We start from the raw sequence: 21406 nt of genomic DNA on the forward strand, positions 1-21406 counted from the left end.
TGACTTGGCTGCTCCCAAGAAGGACCTGGACTGCTATCAGAGGCTGACTTACTGCACCAAGACCCCCGAACAAAGAGAGTACCCTTCTCCCTTGACTGGACTCAGTCCAGTTGCTGACAACTGCAGTAAGTGCTCTGACACCAACCTCACCATCAAACCAGTGGGGGAGGGGGGGGGAGGGAGCGGGTGCAGTGGTAGTTTGGCGCTCTGACCTCTACACCGCTGAAACTAGGCGCCAACTTGAAGACACCTCCTCCAACCACCCACTCGACAATGGCCTCACCCCTCATCACCAAACCATCATTTCACCATACACAAAGTCATCACCTCAGGGGATCTCCCACCCTTAGCTTCTAACCTCACAGTTCAGGAACCCCGCACCACCCAGTTTTACCTCGTTCCCAAGATCCACAAGCCTGACCACCCAGTTGACCCATTGTCTCAGCCTACTCGTGCCCCACTGAATTCATCTCCACCTACCCCGATAATGTTCTATCCCCCCAGTCCAGATATTCCCCACATACATTTGGGACATCACCCACACCCTCCACCTCCTCCAAAACTCCCACTTCCCCGGCCTCCAATGCCTCATCTTTCACCATGGACATCCAATCCCTCTACATTTCCATCCGCTAGGACCAGGCCCTCCAAGCCCTTTGTTTCTTCCTGTCCCAACATCCCCACCAGTACCCTTCCATTGACACTCTCATTCGTTTGGCTGAACTGGTCCTCACCCCCAACAATTTCTCCTTCAAATCCTCCTACTCCCTCCAGATGAAAGGGGTAGCCATGGGCACCCATATGGGCCCCAGCTATGCCTGCCTCTTTGTTACCTACGTAGAACAGTCCATCTTCCATAGTTACACCGGCACCACTCCCCACCTCTTCCTCCGCTACATTGATGACTGTATTGGCACCACCTTGTGCTCCCACAAGGAGGTTGAACAGTTCATTAACTTCACCAACACATTCCACTCCAACCTTAAAGTCACCTGGACCATCTCAGACACCTCCATCCCCTTCCTGGACCTCTCCATCTCCATCAACAATGACCAACTCAACACTGAAATTTTCTACAAACCCACCAACTCCCACGGTTACCTGGATTACACCTTCTCTCACCCTAACTCCTGCAAAAATGCTATCTCTTATTCCCAATTCCTCCGCCTCCACTGTATCTGCTCTCAGGAGGACAAGTTCCACCACAGAACACACCAGATGGCCTCCTTCTTTAAAGACTGCAATTTTCCCTCCCAAGTGGTTGAAGATGCTCTCCAAAACATCTCATCCACGTCCCACATCTCCGCCCTCGAACCCCACTCCTCCAACCGTAACAAGGACAGAACACCCTGGTCCTCACCTTCCACCCCACCAACCTCCACATAAATCGCATCATCTGCTGACATTTCCACCACCAGAGATATATTTCCCTCCCCACCCCTATCTACTTTCTGAAAAGACCATTCCCTCTGTGACTACCTGGTCAGGTCCACACCCCCTAACAAACCATTCTCCCCTCCTGGCATCTTCCCCTCCCATCGCAAGAATTGCAAAACCTACATCCACACCTCCCCCCTCACCTCCCTCCAAGGCCCCAAAGGAACCTTCCACATCCATGAAAGTTTCACCTCCACTTCCACACATGTCATTTATTGTATCCGTTGCTCCTGGTGTGGTCTCCTTTATATTGGGGAGACTGGATGCCTCCTCACAGAGCGCTTCAGAGAACATCTCCGGGACACCTGCACCAATCAACCCCACCGCCCCATGGCCGAACATTTCAACTCCCCCTTCCACTCTGCCAAGGACATGCAGGTCCTGGGCCTCCTACATTGCCTGGAGGAAGAACGCCTCATCTTTTGCCTCAGGATCCTTCAACCCCATGGCATCAATGTGGACTTCACTGGTTTCCTCATTTCTCCTCCCTCCATCTTACCCTAATTCCAACCTTCCAGCTCAGCACTGTCCCCATGACCTGTCCCACCTGTCAATCTTCCTTCCTACCTATCCACTCCACCCTTTTCTCTGACCTATCACTTTTACCCCCACCACTATCCACCTATTGTAGTCTTAGCTACCTTCTCCCCAGCCCCACCCTCCTCCCATTTATCTCTCCAGACCTGAGGCTCCCAGTCTCATTCCTGACGAAGAGCTTTTGCCCAAAACGTCAATCTTCCTGCAACTCGGACGCTGCTTGACCTGCTGTGCTTTTCCAACACTGCTCTAATCTTGGCTCTCACTGTCCACCCTATCTAATCCTCTGGAGCATCTTGCATGTCTCTGTTAAGTTACCTCTTAACCTTCTTCTTTCTAACAGAAACAGCCTCAAGTTCCTTAGCCTTTCCTCATAAGACCTTCCCTCCATATCCAGCAACATCCTGGCAAATCTTCTCTGAACCCTTTCTACTGCTTCCATGTCCTTCCTACATTGCGGCAACCAGTACTGTATACAATACTCCAAGTGTGGCCGTACCAGAGTTTTGTACAGCTGCAACATGACCTCATGGCTCCAAACCTCAATTCCTCTACCTATAAAACCTAACACACCGTACGCCTTCTTCACAACCCTATCAACCTGGATAGCAACTTTCAGGGACCTGTGTACATGGACACCAGGATCTCTCTGCTCATCTACACTACCAAGAATCTTATCATTAGCCCAATACTCTGTATTCCAAAGTGAATCACCTCACACTTTTCTGCATTAAACTCCATTTGCCACATCTCAGCCCAGCTCTGCAGTGTATCTATGTCCCTCTGTAACCTGCAACATCCTTCAGCACTATCCACAATCCCACTGACTTTAGTGCCATCCGCAAATTTACTAACCCATCCTTCTCTGGCCTCATCCAGGTCATTTATAAAAGTGACAAACAACAGTGGGCCCAAAACAGATCCTTGTGGTACACCACTAGTGACTGAACTCCAGGATGAATATTTCCCATCAAACGCCACCCTCTGTCTTCTTACAGCTAGCCAATTTCTGATCCAAACTGCTAAATCACCCTCAATCTCATGCCTCTGTATTTTTTGCAATAGCCTACAATGGGGAACCTTGTCAAATGCTGTACTGAAATCCATATACACCACATCAACCACTTTACCCTCATCACCTTCTCAAATAAGGTTTGTGAGGCATGACTTACTCTTCCCAAAGCCGTGTTGACTATCCCAAATCAAATTATTCCTTTCTAAATAATTATAAATCCTTTCTAACACTTTACCCAATCGAAGTAAAGCTCACTGGTCTATAATTATCAGGATTGTCTCTATTCCCCTTCTTGAAAAAGGGGTCAACATTTGCTATCTTCCAGTCTTCTAGCACCATTCCTGTAGACAATGATGACATAAAGATCAAAGCCAAAGGCTCGGCAATCTCCTCCCCTACTTCCCAGGGAAGCCTAGGATATATCCCATTTGGCCCAGGGAATTCATCTTGAGAAGCTTCTCACTGGCCATCTCATGTTATTTTCCCAGTTCTCTCACCATCGCCCACATCAAACGGGACCTGGGAAGATTGCCCTTCTATCTCTGTTTCCTTGCTGTAATCTGATACTTCTCTCTATGGTCCAGTTTTGACTTAATGGAATCAGTCCCAATATTTGTAACAGTTATCAGAGAGATGGGAAATCAGGGAGTGTCATATAAAATCACACTGAATGTTTAGTTTTTACACTGCCCCAAAAACTTATAAAAGTTTGATTAAACATTCAGTTTATTTAACAAATCGTGAAAGAATTTTCTTCTTTTTGCAAATTCCAAGTCCATAGATGTTGTATTTGTATAATTGTATCAGTATTTGTGAAGTAGTGTTAGTTTTCAGCCCTAGCCACATCACAGAAGTAACAATCTAAATGCTATTGCAATTTGTCTTGGTAGGCATTTAAAAACCTTTAATATTGCTGCTATGTCCCTCATTCTAAGTCTCTCAACTACTGGAAATTATCTGCTTTTATCTACCTGATATAATTTACTTTACACATATCCTTTCATAATTTTAAAATTACTCTACCACATTGCGCCATGACCTGCAACTTGCTGATGAAAGAAACGATGTCAAAAGGTGTATATTATTCATCAGTGACTGCAGTTCATGGTTATTTCATTTGCTCTTGAAAAGGAGCTCTGCAGACAGATAATGTTTCAACTATCCACCTAAATGTTCAATAATTTATTAATAATTAGAAAGAAAGTGTATTGCTCATCAGTACCAGTGTGTGCCTGGAGTAGAACACGAAAGAAACATGGACCTATCAGTCTTGCCAAATAACAACCATCCTGACAAATTTCTGCAGTTAGATGTAAAAGCATTAGGTACAAATCCTGGTTTAAGCCAATTTGGTTTTACAGGTCTCTCTGGAACAACTCTGAGTGGTCGTCAGTGGCACAATCAAGTCTATTCGCCAGTAAGTGATTCAAACATCTTCACATTGTGCATTTGCTCTGAGAATTGCAAATACATTGGAAATGCTTTTATATGTTTTTTTTTCAAATTTAAATTTATTGACTTAGATAAAAAGATATAAAACATTCATATAGATGACTCTGGAAATATGATCATACAAAGCCTATATTTTAATTCATTAAGTGTACTTTTGTAATTGTTCTTTGCATTTTAGGAAATAACTTGTTTAATCGGTTATTTTTGTGCATTCAAATGGACATTTGCAACCATTTCCTGACAAAAATTAATTGAATCAAGTTTACAGCAGAGTCATCACAAATTGATTCTGATAATAGTCCTGTGAATTACATCAGTGTCACTGCACTGTTGTGTATTAAATGTCTTCTAGGCTAAAGACCAAGATGCGCCAGAGAAGTTCAGCTTACAATTGTATGGCGATGGCCCTGTTCTCATTGATAATGTGCTCAGCAAACATATCACTCCTCAAACTTTGAAGTCCACCATCAAGAGGAATCCCTTGTATGCAGACATAAGGACAGAAAATAGCTGGCAACTGAACAAAGCTCATCCATCATGGACAATTCAGGATTATGACAGACAGTCAGAACAAACAAATCTAGCTGATCATTTAAGCAAGGTGATACATGATTAAAATACTGTTGCTAGTAGATACCACAATTTATATAATATTATTTTGCACCTAGGGGCTTATTAAATGTCACAGTGTAGTTCATAAAGACAATAAATATACATTAAGTTATAAAATACTGGGGATATTTAGTAAAGGTACAATTAAACATAAAATAAACATGAGGGGCAACATTTTTACAGACAGTAGTTTGAGTATGGAATGAAATTCCAGAGGAAGTGCTGGCTGCAGGTAAAGTTACAACATTTAAAAGACATGAATAAGAAGTGTTTGGAAGGACATGGTCAAGTACAGGCAGGTGAGACTAGTATAGTTTGGGATTATGTTTGGCATGGATTATTTGGGCTGAAGGTTCCATTTCCATGCTAGATGACAATGAATCTATACTTCAATAAATCTTCTGAATTAAAAGAGAGGAATCATAATGTAGCAGAGAGTTTTATAAAGAATATTTCACAGTGCAAAACCAAAGTGCCTGAAGAATCTATGGTCAATGCAATGCAGATACAAAAATCCCAGGCAGAAGAATTGGGATGCCTAGAGGGACGCAATACTGAGTAAATGGTATCTGGAGAAGATGGGCAGGGATACACGTGTATGTGAGGACTGTATGAGTACGACAGGTCAATCAGTTTAACCTCAGTGGTGGGGAAATTATTGGATGCAATTCTGAGGGACAGAATTAAGGGGCGCTTGGAGAGGCAGGGATTAACCAACATGTGGCTACATGTGTTTGTTAAGGGGAGGTCATGTCTGACCAACTTGATTGAATTTTTAGAAAAGGTGACCAGGTGTGTAGATAAAGGCAATATATTTGATTAGTTTACTTGCTCTTTAGCAAGGCGTTTACTAAGGTTATGCATGGGAGTCTTATAGCAAAGTTACAAGCCATGGTTTCCAGGGAAATCTGGCAAATTGTATCCACAATTGGCTGAGTGGCAGGAAGCAAAGGATGATATTCGAGAACTATCTTTCCAACTGGAAGTCTGTGTACAGTGGTCTACGATGGGGGTCAGTGTTGGGACCCTTGCTGTTTGTGTTTTATATAAATGATTTAGACTTGTATGTGGGAGGCTTAATTTCACAGATGACACAAAAGCTAGTTGCTATGACACGGCAGTGAACCCTTCTATTAATTAAACCAAGCTCACAGAAAAGGTCACCTTGCCTCCTAATCTGTTAAAAGATGAGTGACAGAGAACTCCTAAACTCCACTATTTAAAAAAATCAAATTATTCCTTAATTCTAAAAGTGAACATTAAATAACAACTATTTACAATTCTAAGCCTCCCTTTCTCTTAACTGCTTATTATCTGCCTCTAACTCCATAACAATATGCTGCTCCAATAAGACTGCTAATTACATCAACTAGTTTCAAAGCCACACAGCGGCTGTCATCGTCGGTGTCTCTCTTCTTTCTTTTACTGCAAATATCTTTTATATGAAAAGGTAGACAATAGACAATAGACAATAGATGCAGGAGTAGGCCATTCTGCCCTTCGAGCCTGCACCGCCATTCAATATGATCATGGCTGATCATTCCTAATCAGTATCCTGTTCCAGCCTTATCTCCATACCCCTTGACTCCACTATCTTAAGAGCTCTATCCAATTCTTTCTTAAAAGAATCCAGAGACTGGGCCTCCACTGCCCTCTGGGGCAGAGCATTCCACACAGCCACCACTCTCTGGGTGAAGAAGTTTCTCCTCATCTCTGTCCTAAATGGTCTACCCCGTATTTTTAAGTTGTGTCCTCTGGTTCGGCACTCCCCCATCAACGGAAATATGTTCCCTCCTGCCAGAGTGTCCAGTCCTTTCATAATCCTATACGTTTCAATCAGATCCCCTCTCAGTCTTCTAAACTCAAGGGTATACAAGCCCAGTCGCTTCAGTCTTTCCGTGTAAGGCAATCCTGCCATTCCAGGAATTGACCTCGTGAACCTACGCTGCACTCCCTCAATAGCCAGAATGTCTTTCCTCAAATTTGGAGACCAGAACTGTACACAGTACTCCAGGTGTGGTCTCACCAGGGCCCTGTACAGCTGCAGAAGCACCTCTTTGCTTCTATACTCAATCCCTCTTGTTATGAAGGCCAGCATGCTATTAGCCTTCTTCACGACCTGCTGTACCTGCATGCTTGCCTTCATTGACTGGTGGACAAGAACACCCAGATCTCTCTGAACAGCCCCTTTACCTAATTTGATACCATTGAGATAGTAATCTGCCTTCCTGTTCTTGCCACCAAAGTGGATAACCAGACATTTATCCACATTAAACTGCATCTGCCATGCATCTGCCCACTCACCTAACTTGTCCAGGTCACCCTGTAATCCCCTAACATCCTCATCACATTTCACCCTACCACCTAGCTTTGTGTCATCAGCAAATTTGCTAATGTTATTGCTGATACCATCTTCTATATCATTTACATATATTGTAAAAAGCTGTGGTCCCAGCACGGATCCCTGCGGTACCCCACTGGTCACTGCCTGCCATTTCGAAATGGAGCCGTTAATCACTACCCTTTGTTTCCTATTAGCCAACCAATTCTCTATCCAATCTAGTACTTTGCCCCCAATCCCGTGCGCCCTAATTTTACTCACTAACCTCTTGTGTGGGACTTTATCAAAAGCTTTCTGAAAGTCCAGGTACACTACATCCACTGGATCTCCCTCGTCCATCTTCCGAGTTACATCCTCAAAAAATTCAAGAAGATTAGTCAAGCATGATTTCCCCTTCATAAATCCATGCTGACTCTGTCCTATCCTGTTACTATTATCCAGATGTGCCGTAATTTCATCCTTTATAATAGACTCCAGCATCTTTCCCACCACTGAGGTCAGACTAACTGGTCTATAATTTCCTGCTTTCTCCCGCCCACCCTTCTTAAAAAGTGGCACAACATTAGCCGCCCTCCAATCCTCAGGAACCAACCCCGATTCTATTGAACTCTGGAAAATAATCACCAGCGCATCCACGATTTCCCGAGCCACCTCCTTCAGTACCCTGGGATGCAGGCCATCAGGTCCCGGAGACTTATCAACCTTCAGACCTAACAGTCTCTCCAACACCAAATCCTGGCAAATAGAAATTCCCTTAAGTTCAGGTCCTTCAGCCACTGTTACCTCAGGGAGATTGCTTGTGTCTTCCCCAGTGAACACAGATCTGAAGTACCCATTTAATTCCTCTGCCATTTCTTCGTTCCCAGTAATATATTCCCCTGCTTCTGTCTTCAAGGGCCCAATTTTTGTCCTCACCATTTTTTTGCCTTGGACATACCTAAAAAAGCTTTTACTATCCTCCTTTATATTCTTGGCCAGTTTACCTTCGTACCTCATTTTTTCTCTGCGTATTTCCTTCTTACTAATCCTCTGTTGTTCTTTAAAAGCTTCCCAGTCCTCCGTTTTCCCGCTTATCTTCGCTAAGTTATACTTTTTCTCTTTTAACCTTATATGTTTCTTTACTTCCCTTGTCAGCCACGGCCGCCTATGTCTCCTCCTGGGATCTTTCTTCCTTTTAGGAATGAACTGATCCTGCATCTTCTGCATTATACACAGAAATATCCGCCATTGTTCCTCCACGGTCTTCCCTGTTAAGGTATTGAACCATTGAACTTTGGCCAGTTGCTCCCTCATAGCTCCATATTTCCCTTTATTCAACTGAAATATTGTCACTTCAGATTGTACCCACTCCCTCTCAAATTGCAGATTGAAGCTTATTGTATTATGGTCACTACTTCCCAATCGCTCCTTCACTTCGAGGTCACTGACCAATTCTGGTTCGTTACACAATACCAGATCCAGAATCGCCTTATCCCTGGTCGGCTCCAGCACCAGCTGCTCTAAAAATCCATCTCTGAGGCACTCCACAAAGTCTCTTTCTTGAGGCCCGATACCATCCTGATTCTCCCAGTCTACCTGCATGTTAAAATCCCCCATAACAACTGTAGTAACATCTTTGCGACAAGCCAATTTCAGCTCCTGATTCAACTTACCTCCAACATCCAGACTACTGTTTGGGGGCCTGTAGATGACTCCCATGAGGGTCTTTTTACCCTTAGTGTTTCGAAGCTCTATCCACACTGACTCTACATCCCCTGACTCTAGGTCCGCCCGCACAAGGGACTGAATATCCTCCCTTACCAACAAGGCCACCCCACCCCCTCTGCCCGTCAGTCTATCCTTACGATAACACGCGTAGCCTAGAATATTCATTTCCCAGGCCCTGTACCCATGAAGCCACATCTCAGTTATCCCCACAATATCGTATCTGCCAATTTCCAAAAGAGCCTCAAGCTCATCCACCTTGTGTCTAATGCTTCGTGCATTCATATATAGAATTTTTAATTTGTTACTGCTCTCACCCTTCCCCTCAACCCTTATTTCACTCAACTTTACAGCATGATGCCTTTTCCAGTTTTCTGCCTCCTTGATACAGTTGTCTTTCTTGACTTCTCTTGTTCTAACTCCCCCTTCAATTTCCTTTTTAAGCATCCAGCTTGTCCCCTCCCCCCCGCTACTTAGTTTAAATGTAGCGGTGTTGCAGCAGAAAACCTGCCTGCCAGAATGCCGATCCCTGTTCTATTAAGGTGCAAGCCGTCTCTCTTGTAGAATTTATGGTTACCATAAAATATACCCCAGTGATCCAAGAACTTGAAACCTTGCTTCCTGCACCAGTTCCCCAACCACACGTTCAAGTCCATTATCTCCCGGTTTCTGGCCACACTAGCCCGAGGAACTGGAAGCAAACTGGAGATAACCACCTTGGACGTCCTGCTTTTTAGCCTTCTTCCTAGTTCTGCGAAGTCTCGCTGTAGTATGTTCCTCCTCTTCTTCCCGACATCATTTGTGCCGACGTGTACCACCACCTCGGGCTCTTCACCCTCGTCCTTGAGGATGTCCTGCACTCTGTCCGCGATGTCTTTCACTCTAGCACCAGGAAAGCAACACACCATCCTTAAATCCCGTCTGCTGCCACAAAAACCCCGGTCAGTTCCTCTCACGATGGAGTCCCCTATTACCTTTGACAGAGAGTGTTTCGATGGAGTTACACTGTTGATGACAGTTACTCTACCTAACTTTCAAACTGCCTGCCTTTCTTATCCTCCCAACATCAGATCGTCTCATTGGTTTGATGTTGGCAAAACAATAAATTTAAACTCAATTGCGTTTTATCATCCTGAGGCATAATTTAAACTGATTGGTTAAATTCAAAATGTTGTCAGAATAGAAACCGACTCAGGCATTTATTTCACAATCAACTGTTACATTTTTACAATTTTCCAGTACACTCTGAGACTGCTAGCTAATCATAGGACAGGTGCTTGTAAGCTCTCAGTGCAAAACAGCATTCACTCTCTCTTAAAAGTATGGTACACACCTTCACCTTCATAACATAAAGTGGTAAATCAGAGGATAGCCTTAGATTACAGGAAAAGTATAGATAGGTTGGGCAGATGAACTGATCAGTGACAAATGGAGTTCAACTTGGATTAAAGTAAGGTATTGCATTGGATAAGACAAATAAGGCAAGGGAACACATGATGAACAGTAGGACACTGGGAAGTATCGAGAATCAGAAGGATCTTGGTGTGCATGTCCCCCAGTTCTTTAAAATATCAGGACAGATGAATAAAGTGATTATTCTCTTCCGGCTGTGAGAATTACTGACTGTCTAGCATTTATTACTGATTCATGATTTCCTTTATCAGCTGAGGCACAGAATTGGAGGTTATGCTGGAACAAACTATTGGTTAGGCCACAGCTAGAGTATTATGTGCAGTGTGGAGTCTACATTATAGGAGGGATGTGATAACACTGCAGTGGTGATTTACCAGGGATGTTTGCTGGGCTGGAGAGTTTCAGTTATGAAAAGAGATTGGATAGCTTGGAGTTGTTTTCCTTAGGGCAGAGCAGGTTGGGAGGGAACATGATGGTGATGTATAATATGACGAGGAGTGCAGATTGAGTAGACAAGAATGAACATTTCCCTTTCATGGAGGGTTCAATGACCAGAAAACATAAGTTTAAGCTAACGGGCAAAAGGATTAGAGGAGATGTGAACAGAAATCTTTTCACCCAGAGTGTGATGAGAATCTGGAACTTGGTGCCTGTAAGAGTGGTCAAAGGCAGAATTCCTCCTAACATTTAAGAAATATTCAATTCTCGTCTCCATGGTATAGGAAGGATGTTGTGAAACTTGAAAAAGTTCAGAAAATATTTACAAGGGTGGAGGGTTGGAGGATTTGAGCGATAGGGAGAGGTCGAATAGGCTGGGACTGTTTTCCCTGAAGTGTCGGAGGCTGAGAGGAGACCTTATAGAGGTTTATAAAATCATGAGGGACTTAGATAGGGTGAATAGTCAAGGTCTTTTTCCCAGGGCGCGGGAGTCCAAAACTAGATGACATGGTTTTAAGGTGAGAGGGGAAAGGTTTAGAAGGGACCTAAGGGGCAACCTTTTCAACAGAGAGTGGTGTGTTAATGGAATAAAAACTACCAGAGGATGTGGTGGAGGCTGGTATAATTACAGCATTAAAAAGGCATTTGGATGGGTATATGAATAGGAAGGGTTTGGAGGGATATGGGCCGGGTGCTGGCAGGTAGGACTAAATTAGGTTGGGATATCTAGTTGGCATGGACAAATTAGACTGAAGGGTCTGTTTCCGTGCTGTACATCTCTATGACTCTATGGCTCTAAGTATTTAGATGCCCACTTGCATTGTTAAAGCAAACAAAGCTATGGGCCAAGTGGTAGAAAATGATTACAATAGTTAGGTGGCTGTTTTTGACTGGCTTGGACACATTAAGCTGAAGGACCTTTTTTTGTGCTGTAGATGTCTACAACATGGGCTTTGAAATTGAGCAATCAAAAAGCTACTGAACAGTTGAATGATCTCACAATTATCTCATAATGAAGCTCTGGCTATAGTTGTGCCAGGGTTTGCCACTCAATGATATCCATCTGGCCTTTATAATGTTAAATATTGTTAAGTCTCTTCACAGGCCACCTCCATCCTAAGGCACGTGCTTTCCCTCCAATCCATCAGCTGCTCCTAACTCGGTAGGTGGGGCTGCTGGTGTCCTTGTTGGAGACAATCGTCTTGATCCTCTAATAGCTTTGATAGACTGTCTGCCATCCTTAACTGATACCAATTGCACTCCCTGGCCAATAATGGGCTTCTTGTCAAAAATCAGGCCAAGTGAATGACATTGACCTGATGCCAGGTCATGATCCAGCAACTTACTCAATATTAGGCCCCTGATTCCAGATTAAAACTTCAACCCAGTCACTGCATATTGATTACTGAGGACATGATGTAAAGAAAATAAGATGGCTACAGATAGCAGAGTTTCAGATGATCTCCAATTAGCTGAGGGCTGAAGTCAGGAAGCTATCAAGATGGTCATTGGAACAATCACATTTTGAGATGGCAAAAATTTCAATGAGCGTTTCTGCATCCATTGTGATAAGGTAGGGCTGTAGGATAGAAATATTGCAGCTTGGACACTTTTATTGCAGCTATAGTACATAGAATTGCAGCTCAGAGTTCAGTAGAGTATTGACTTTGTGTATTCCTGTATTATGATGAAAGGAGTTGGCTGCAGCAACAAATATGATGTTAGGGGCTTGTGCACAGGATTTAGGAGTTGGCTCTGATCTTGCTGATAACAAGTTGAAGAACTGGTGCATGCACAGCGTTTGTACATAATAATAATAAGCAAGGAGCTAAAGATGATCAATTATTTATAATATACATTAGTGTTTGGAGAATGGATGTGAACATGGTATTGTCTAGTTTGTAGGTGGCACAAAAACAGTGGGGAAGGCAGGTGGAGATGATGACACAAAGAGTCGACAAAGGGATATAGACTAGTTAAGAGAATCTGCAAAAACTTGGCAGATTAACTATAATGTGGGAAAATATGAAGTTATCCACTTTGGAAGGAAGAAGAGAATTGCTGGATATTATCTAACTGGGAAACCCTTCAGAAAGCTGCAGAACAGAGGGATGTGGAGGTTCATACACATGAATCACAAAAAGTTAACATCCAAATTCAGCAGGTAATAGGGAAGACACATAGACTGTTGGCCTTTATTTCAAAGGTACTGGATAATGAAAGTAGGGAGATCTTGCTAAAACTGTACAAGGCACGAGTCAGACCATAGCTGGAATACTGTGAGCTGTTTCAGTCCCTTTATCCACAGAAAAGTACATGGGCATTTGAGGCAGTCTCAGAAGGTTCTTTAGGTTGATCCTAGGGATGGGAGGATGTTCTTGTGAGGAAAGATTGAATAGATTAGGCTTGTACTCATTGGAGTTTATAAGAATGAATGGAGCCCTTCTTGAAACATATAATATCCTTAGAGGAGGGGCGCTGGGAATACGATAGGTGCAAGGAGGTGAGGGTGAGGGTGATAGGCCGGAGACGGGGTGGGGACAGAGAGGTCGGGAAGAAGATTGCAGGTCAAGAGGGGGTGCTGAATCCAGGGGTTGGGACTGAGATAAGGTGGGGGGAGGGGAAATGAGGAAGCTGGAGATATTTACTTTCATCCCATGTGGTTGGAGGGTTCCTAGGCAGAAGATGAGGCGCATTGAATGGCAGGGCAGACTTGATGGACCAAATGGCCTACTTCTCCTCCAACATCTTCTTGATCTTATGGTTGAGAGGTGAACCTATATATAATCACGTTTAACATTGTATGCAATAAGTATTCTAAACCATCCATTTCAACATCCATGTTATGCTAATTTAATAATAGTTTACTCAATTAAAATATGTATATCTTCCAATAATATCACACCTATGATTATAACATAGGAACATAGGAATTAGGAGCGGGAGTGGGTAATTCAGCTCTTCAAGCCCACTCTACCATTTAACATGATCATGGCTGATCTTAGTTTGGTCACTACTCCACTTTCCTGCCTGCTCCCCACAGCCCTTTCACCCATCTTTCATCAGAAACGTATCGATTTCTTTCTTGAATCTGTTGATTGATTCTGCCTCCACTGCACTCTGGGGCAGTGAGTTCCACAGATTCACAACCATCTGAGTAAAGTAATTTCTCATTGTCTCAATTTTAAATCTATCTCCTCTCACTTTATATCTCTTGTTTGAGTCTGTCCCACAAGGAGATACACCTGTTCAACATCCACCTTATCCATCCCCTTCAGCATTTTATATCCATCAATCAGATCCCTCCTCAATCTTCTGAACTCCAGTGGGTACAAGCCTAAGCTGTTCAACTACTCCTTGTACACCAGCCCTTTCATCCCTGGGATCAACCTGGTGACCCTGCTCTGAACAGCCTCCAGTGCCACTACATCCTTCCTCAAATAAGGAGACCAAAACTGGACACAATATTCCAGGTGTGGATTCACCAAACACCTTGTATCATTGTAACAACTCTTCTTTATTTTTCTAATCCAGTCCTTTTGCAATAAATACCACGTTTCCATTTGCCTTTCTTGTTATATACTGCACCTGCATACCCACTTTCTGTGATTGGTGCACAAGGATGCCCAAATCTCTCTGCACTGATGCACAATGAATCCTTTTCCCATTTAAATAATAATCTGTCACTTTTATTTTTCCATCCACAATGAACAATCTTGCACTTATTCACAGTGCACCCCATTGGCCAGGTTCGGGCTCATTCTCCTGGCCTGTCAATAACCATCAGTAAACTCTTTATCTCCTCATCACTGCCTGATTTCCCACATATTTTAGTATCATGCATGTACTTTGCCTTGTTACACACTATCACTGCTTGCAGATCATTTAATTTAAAAATGTAAATAAGCGAGGTCCAAGAACTGAACCCTGCGGCGTTACAGTTTGCCATCCAGAGAAGGACACAATTATGCTGACACACTGCTTTCTGTCAGTCAACCAATCCTTGATCCAAGTCAACACTCTACCCTTAATCTCCTGGGATCTAACATTGTGAATCAGTCATTTATGTGGCATCTTGTCAGAAGCCTTCTGGAATTCTAGATGTGCAAATCCACCAGATCCCCATTATCCACCTCGTTGGTTACATAAAGTCATAGAGTCATAGAGATGTTCAGGTTGGAAACAGGCCTTACGATCCAACCTGTCCATGCTGACCGGTTATCCCAAGTCAATCTAGTCCCACCTGCCAGCACCCGGTCTATATCCCTCACAACCATTCCTATTCATATACACATCTAGATGCCTTTTAAATGTTGCAATTGTACCAGCCTCCATCACTTCCTCTGGCAGCTCATTCCATACATGTACCACACTCTGTGTGAAAAAGTTGCCCCTTAGGTCTCTTTTATATCTTTCCCCTCTCACACTAAACCTATGCCCTCTAGTTCTGGACTCCCCAATGCCAGGGAAAAGACTTTGTCTATTTATCCTATCCATGCCCCTCATGATTTTATAAACCTCTACAAGGTCACCCCTCAGCCTCTGATGCTGCAGTGAAAACAGCCCCAGCTTGTTCAGCCTCTCCCTGTAGCTCAATTCCTCCAAGCCTGGCAACATCCTTGTAAATCTTTTCTGAACCCTTTCAAGTTTCACAACATCTTTCCGATAGGAAGGAGACCAGAATTGCACGCAATATTCCAACAGTGGCCTAACAATGTCCTTTATAATGGCAACTTGACCTCCAAACACCTGTACTCAATACTCTGAACAAAAAAGGAAAGCAAACCAAACGCTTTCTTCACTCTCTGATCTAACTGCAACACCACTGTCAAGGAGCAATGAACTTGCACTCCAAGGTCTCTTTGTTCAGCAACACTCCTTTGGACTTATCATTAAGTATATAAGTCCTGCTAAGATTTGCTTTCCCAAAATGTATTTATCTGAATTAAACTCCATCTGCCACTTCTCAGCCCACTGGCCCATCTCATCAAGATCCTGTTGTAATCTGAGGTAACCTTCCTCACTGTCCACTACATCTCCAATTTTGGTGTCATCTGCAAACTTACTAACTGTACCTCTCATGCTCACATCCAAATCATTTATGTAAATGACAAAACATAGTGGACTCAGCACCGATCCTTGTGACACTCCACTGGTCACAGGCCTCCAGTCTGAAAAACAACCCTCCACCACCACACTCTGTCTTCTACCTTTAAGTCAGTTCTGTATCCAAATGGCCAGTTCTCCCTGTATTCCATGAGATCTAACCTTGCTAACCAGTCTCCCATGGGGAACCTTGTCAAAACCTTACCGAAGTCCATATAGATCACATTCAATGCTCTGCCCTCATCAATCCTCTTTGTTACTTCTTCAAAAAAATCAATCAAGTTTGTGAGACATGATTTCCCTCGCACAAAGCCATGTTGACTATCCCTAATCAGTCCTTGCCTTTCCAAATACATGTACATCCTGTCCCTCAGGATTCCCTTCAACAACTTGCCCGCCATCGATGTCAGGCTCACTGGTCTATAGTTCCCTGGCTTGTCCTTACCACCCTTCTTAAACAGTGGCACCATGTTAGCCAACCTCCAGTCTTCTGGCACCTCACCTGTGACTATCGATGATACAAATATCTCTGCAAGAGGCCCAGCAATCACTTCTCTAGCTTCCCACAGAGTTCTAGGGTACACCTGATCAGGTCCTGGGAATTTATCCAACTTTATGCGTTTCAAGACATCCAGCACTTCCTCCTCTGTAATATGGACATTTTGCAAGGTGTCACCATCTATTTCCCTACATTCTATATCTCCCACGTCCTTTTCCACAGTAAATACTGATGCAAAATACTCGTTTAGTATTTCCCCTTTTTCTGCAGCTCCACACAAAACCGCCTTGCTGATATTTGAGGCGTGAAAACGTGTTACTGGAAAAGCACAGCAGGTCAGGCAGCATACAAGGAACAGAAGAATTGACGTTTCGGGCATGAGCCCTTCTTCAGGAGGGCTCTTTTAGGGCCCCTGTTCTCTCCCAGTTATCCTTTTGTCCTTAATGTATTTGTAAAAACCCTTTGGTTTCTACTTAATTCTATTTACCAAATCTATCTCATGTTCTCTTTTTGCCCTCCTGATTTCCCTCTGAGGTATACTCCTACTGCCTTTATACTCTTCTAAGGATTCATTCGATCTGTCCCGTCTATACCTTACATTTGCTTCCTTCTTTTTCTTAACCAAACCCTCACTTTCTTTAGTCATCCAGCATTCCCTATATCTACCAGCCTTCCCTTTCACCCTGACAGGAATATCCTTTCTCTGGATTCTCGTTATCTCATTCCTGAAGCTTCCCCTTTTCCAGCCGTCCCTTTACGTGCGAACATCTGTCCCCAATCAGCTTTTGAAAGTTCTTGCCTAATACTGCCAAAATTGGCCTTTCTCCAATTTAGAATTTCAACTTTTAGATCTGGTCTATCCTTTTCCATCACTGTTTTAAATCTAATAGAATTATGGTCGCTGGTCCCAAAGTGCTCCCCCACTGATACCTCAGTCACCTACCCTGCTTTATTTCCCAAGAGTAGATCAAGTTTTGCACCTTCTTTAGTAGGTACATTCACATACTGAATCAGGAAATGTTCTTGTACACACTTAACAAATTCCTCTCCATCTAAACTCTTAATTCTATGGCAGTCCCAGCCTATGTTTGGAAAGTTAAAATCCCCTACCATAACCACCCTATTATTCTTACAGATAGCTGAGATCTCCTTACAAGTTTGGTTCTCAATTTCCCTCTGACTATTAGAGAGTCGATAATACAATCCCAATAAGGTAATCATCCCTGATTGAGGGGACTTGATTGAGGTTTACAAAATCATGATGGGTGTGGACAGGGTGGATAGAGACAAGCTTTTTCCCAGGGTGAGGGATTCAATAACGAGAGGTCATGTGAGGTGATGCATTTAGGCAAGTCTAATTCGAGAGTGAATTATACAATGAATGGAAGGGCATTGGGAAAATTTGATGAACAGAGAGGTCTGGGAGTGCAGGTCCATTGTACCCTGAAGGTTGCTGCACAGGTGGATAGTGTGGTCAAGAAGGCATATAGTATGCTTGCCTTTATTGGACAGGGTATTAGTATAAGAGCTGGCAAGTCATGTTAACATTGTACAAGACATTGGTTCGGCCGCATTTAGAATACTGTGTACAGTTCTGATTGCCACATTACCAAAAGGATGTGGACTCTGTGGAGAGGGTGCAGAGAAGATTTACGAGGATGTTGCCTGGTATGGAAGGTACCTTACTAGTTTAAATCCTCCTGAGCAGTTCTAGCAAATTTCCCTGCCAGTATATTAGTCCCCTTCCAATTTAGGTGCAAACTGTCCTCCTTGTACAGGTCACTTCTACCCCAAAAGAGATTCCAATGATCCAAAAATGTGAATCCTTCTCCCATACACCAGCTCCTCAACCATGCATTCATCTGCTCTATCCTCCTATTCCTGTCTTCACTAGCTCTTGGCACTGGGAGTAATCCAGATACTACTACCTTTGAGGACCTCCTTTTAAAATTCCTGCCTAACTCTCTGTAATCTCCCTTCAGAATCTCAACCTTTTCCCTTCCTATGTTGTTGGTTCCAATGTGGACAATGACCTCTTGCTGGCCCCTCTCCCCCGTGAGAACATTCTGCACTCTCTCTGAGACATCCTTGATCCTGACACCAGGTAAGCAACACACCATTCTGATTTTTCACTGCTGGCCACAGAAACGCCTGTCTGTACCTTGGACTTAGTGAATCCCCTAGCACAATTGATCTCTTGGAACCCGACATACCCCTCATTGCATTACAGCCAGTCTCAATACCAGAAACTTGACTGTTCGTGCTATGTTCCCCTGAGAATCCATCACCCCCTACATTTTCCAAAACAGCATACCTGTTTGAAATGGGGATAGTCATAGAACACACCTGCACTAGGTGCCTACCTCTCTTACCTTTCCTGGAGTTAACCCATCTACGTGACTGTATCTGAGACTCCCCCCCCCCCCATTATCACTATCCATCATATACTGTTGCAAATTCCTCATTGCTTCTAACTGTCTCTCCAACTGATCCATTCGACCTGATAAGATTCGCAACCAACAGCATTTATTGCAGATATAATCCACAGTAACTCTTAAACTGTCTTTAAACTCCCACATCTGACAAGAAGCACATTTACTCTACTGAAGGCCATTTTTGCTCCTTCACAATCTACAGACCCAGAAAATAATACAGTCTTATTCATCTACAAAACACTGTTCCAGGTTAGATGAATAGTTATGGCTTATATTTTAAGTTTAATCAAGAGACATATCTCAAAAACAGATGATCAAGAAAGAACCCACTCTATTCACTACTGCAGACTTTCTGTAGGCCACTTAAAACAATTACTTATCTGATTCTGTGCTGTGAACTTCACCCAAACAGTTCCTCCAAGATAGGTTGTGAATTTCACTGTTTATTAATTTTCCCAGACGCACTCCGATGTACAGAGATACGATAATTCAAATAGCAAAGACAGAAACTGTGCAGGTACACTATGGTATCAGTTTCTTTCTCTCTCTCTGTCCTGCACTGATCTCACCATGTGCTTCCTTTGTCTGTTCTTCTCCCTTTTAAAACTGCTGTTAGATTAGATTAGATTACTTACAGTGTAGAAACAGTCCCTTCGGCCCAACAAGTCCACTCCGACCCGCCGAAGTGCAACCCACCCAGACCCATTCCCCTACATTTACCCCTTCACCTAACACTACGGGCAATTTAGCATGACCAATTCACCTGACCTGCACATCTTTGGATTGTGGGAGGAAACCAGAGCACCCGGAGGAAACCCACACAGACACGGGGAGAATGTGCAAACTCCACACCAAGAGTCGCCTGAGACAGGAATTGAACCTGGGTCTCTGGCGCTGTGAGGCAGCAGTGCTAACCACTGTGCCACCGTGCCACCCACCTGTTGTTTTGACTTTTTTTTTCCAAAATTCCAAAACAATGCAACAGCATATAAAACAGTAATTGCTGCTCCTAGAATTCGAAGAAATCATCTCCAGCACCTAAAATACCTCAAAAAAGGAGCAGTTGTTACAGCCAAAAAATTTTCCCGTCCTCCATCTTGGATTACCCAGAACCCATCTTTAAAGAACTCCAACAAGTTTGTCAAATGCACTTGCCCTTCATAAAACAATGCTGACACTGGTGGATTGAAGCACAATTTAGCTTTTGTGATTGCTTTCTCATCATCTTTCATTTATTTATTACTTCTTTTCTGTATTTTCATGATTGAGAACCATGTGTTTGTTTTCCTGATCTTATTTTGATCAACCAAAAATTAAATATACTTCCATACCAAGTAACAAAAAAATTAAATCACACCTTAGTTACTGGCTGAAAGAAAATATATAATCTACTTGTAATAAAGTGTGCAACAGATTTGTAAACATATCTCTGATGGCCTTACATTCAAATCTCTCCATTTCACAAATGTTCACAGAAAATTGTCTATTGGTGGGGCTGGTGACCATTTTATGATCCAATCTTATAAATATTCTTAACATTTTTGATTGTTACTATGGTTGCTTGTCTAACTGCTTCCCCTTCCTTTAAGTATCTCAAGATCTCATTGGTCTGTCACCACTTTTCTAAAATGAAAGTCTGTTTAACATTGTACATGGATTTGCATCAATGACCTGACAGTCATTATTCCAGTGTAGATGAGAGTTGGACATGGGAATCCTGTGGAATCCCCATTGTAGCGCACTCTGAGTATATTGCTTGAGAAATTGAATTTTAATCTGGGTAATTCCCCAATGCCTGCAAACCTCCATAAATCTATTTAAATCTCCAGTGAAATTAAGGAAAATGGTTCCTGAAGAGACATTCAGCTATTATATATATAACTTATCTCATGAGTAAATGTTAAACTGAACCCATACTTACCTCACATACATACCCAACTATGCCTCCTGAGACTACTTATACCCCCCCACCCTCAAGGCCTTGACTTGAACCTCCTCCTGGACTAGACAACCCCATCAGTACCCTAACTGGACTCGGTTCCCCTACCCTTACCAGTCCCTGACACCGACTGGACCCAGTCCCTCCCCACCCCCCCAACCCATCCTAAACACTGTATCACTGACCTTGCCATTTTGCACTCCAGTAGGTTATCCAACTGACAGCCTACTTATCTGACACCCTGGCACTTTACTTATCTGGCACTCTACCCACTACTGATCTTGCATCCTATTCATCTGAATCTCAATCCCCTCCCCAGCTGGTACCCTATTTACCTGGTTACCCTGAAAGAATGGCCCTATGGACCTGGACCTCCACCCAACTCTCAGAAATACAGAGCTCCCTTCTTTCAAAAAAAGGAAAGATCATCCACTCATCAGAAAATCTAACCTATTATCTTTAATTACAAATTATTTGT

At 43.1% G+C, this 21406-nt stretch overlaps 1 protein-coding gene across 1 annotated transcript in view; it reads left to right on the forward strand.

Moving 5' to 3' along the window:
* Nucleotides 1–4244: 4244 nt before the first annotated feature.
* Nucleotides 4245–21406, forward strand: part of LOC140492584 (major intrinsically disordered NOTCH2-binding receptor 1-like) — a 32439-nt gene continuing 15277 nt past the window's right edge. The window contains exons 1-2 of the mRNA XM_072591568.1: nt 4245–4406; nt 4794–5042. Of these exons, the coding sequence (XP_072447669.1) occupies nt 4245–4406; nt 4794–5042 (411 nt within the window). The remainder of the gene's footprint in view (nt 4407–4793; nt 5043–21406) is intronic.

The sequence above is a fragment of the Chiloscyllium punctatum genome, chromosome 2 (genome assembly GCF_047496795.1).
Source record: "Chiloscyllium punctatum isolate Juve2018m chromosome 2, sChiPun1.3, whole genome shotgun sequence".
NCBI classification, from domain to species: domain Eukaryota; kingdom Metazoa; phylum Chordata; class Chondrichthyes; order Orectolobiformes; family Hemiscylliidae; genus Chiloscyllium; species Chiloscyllium punctatum.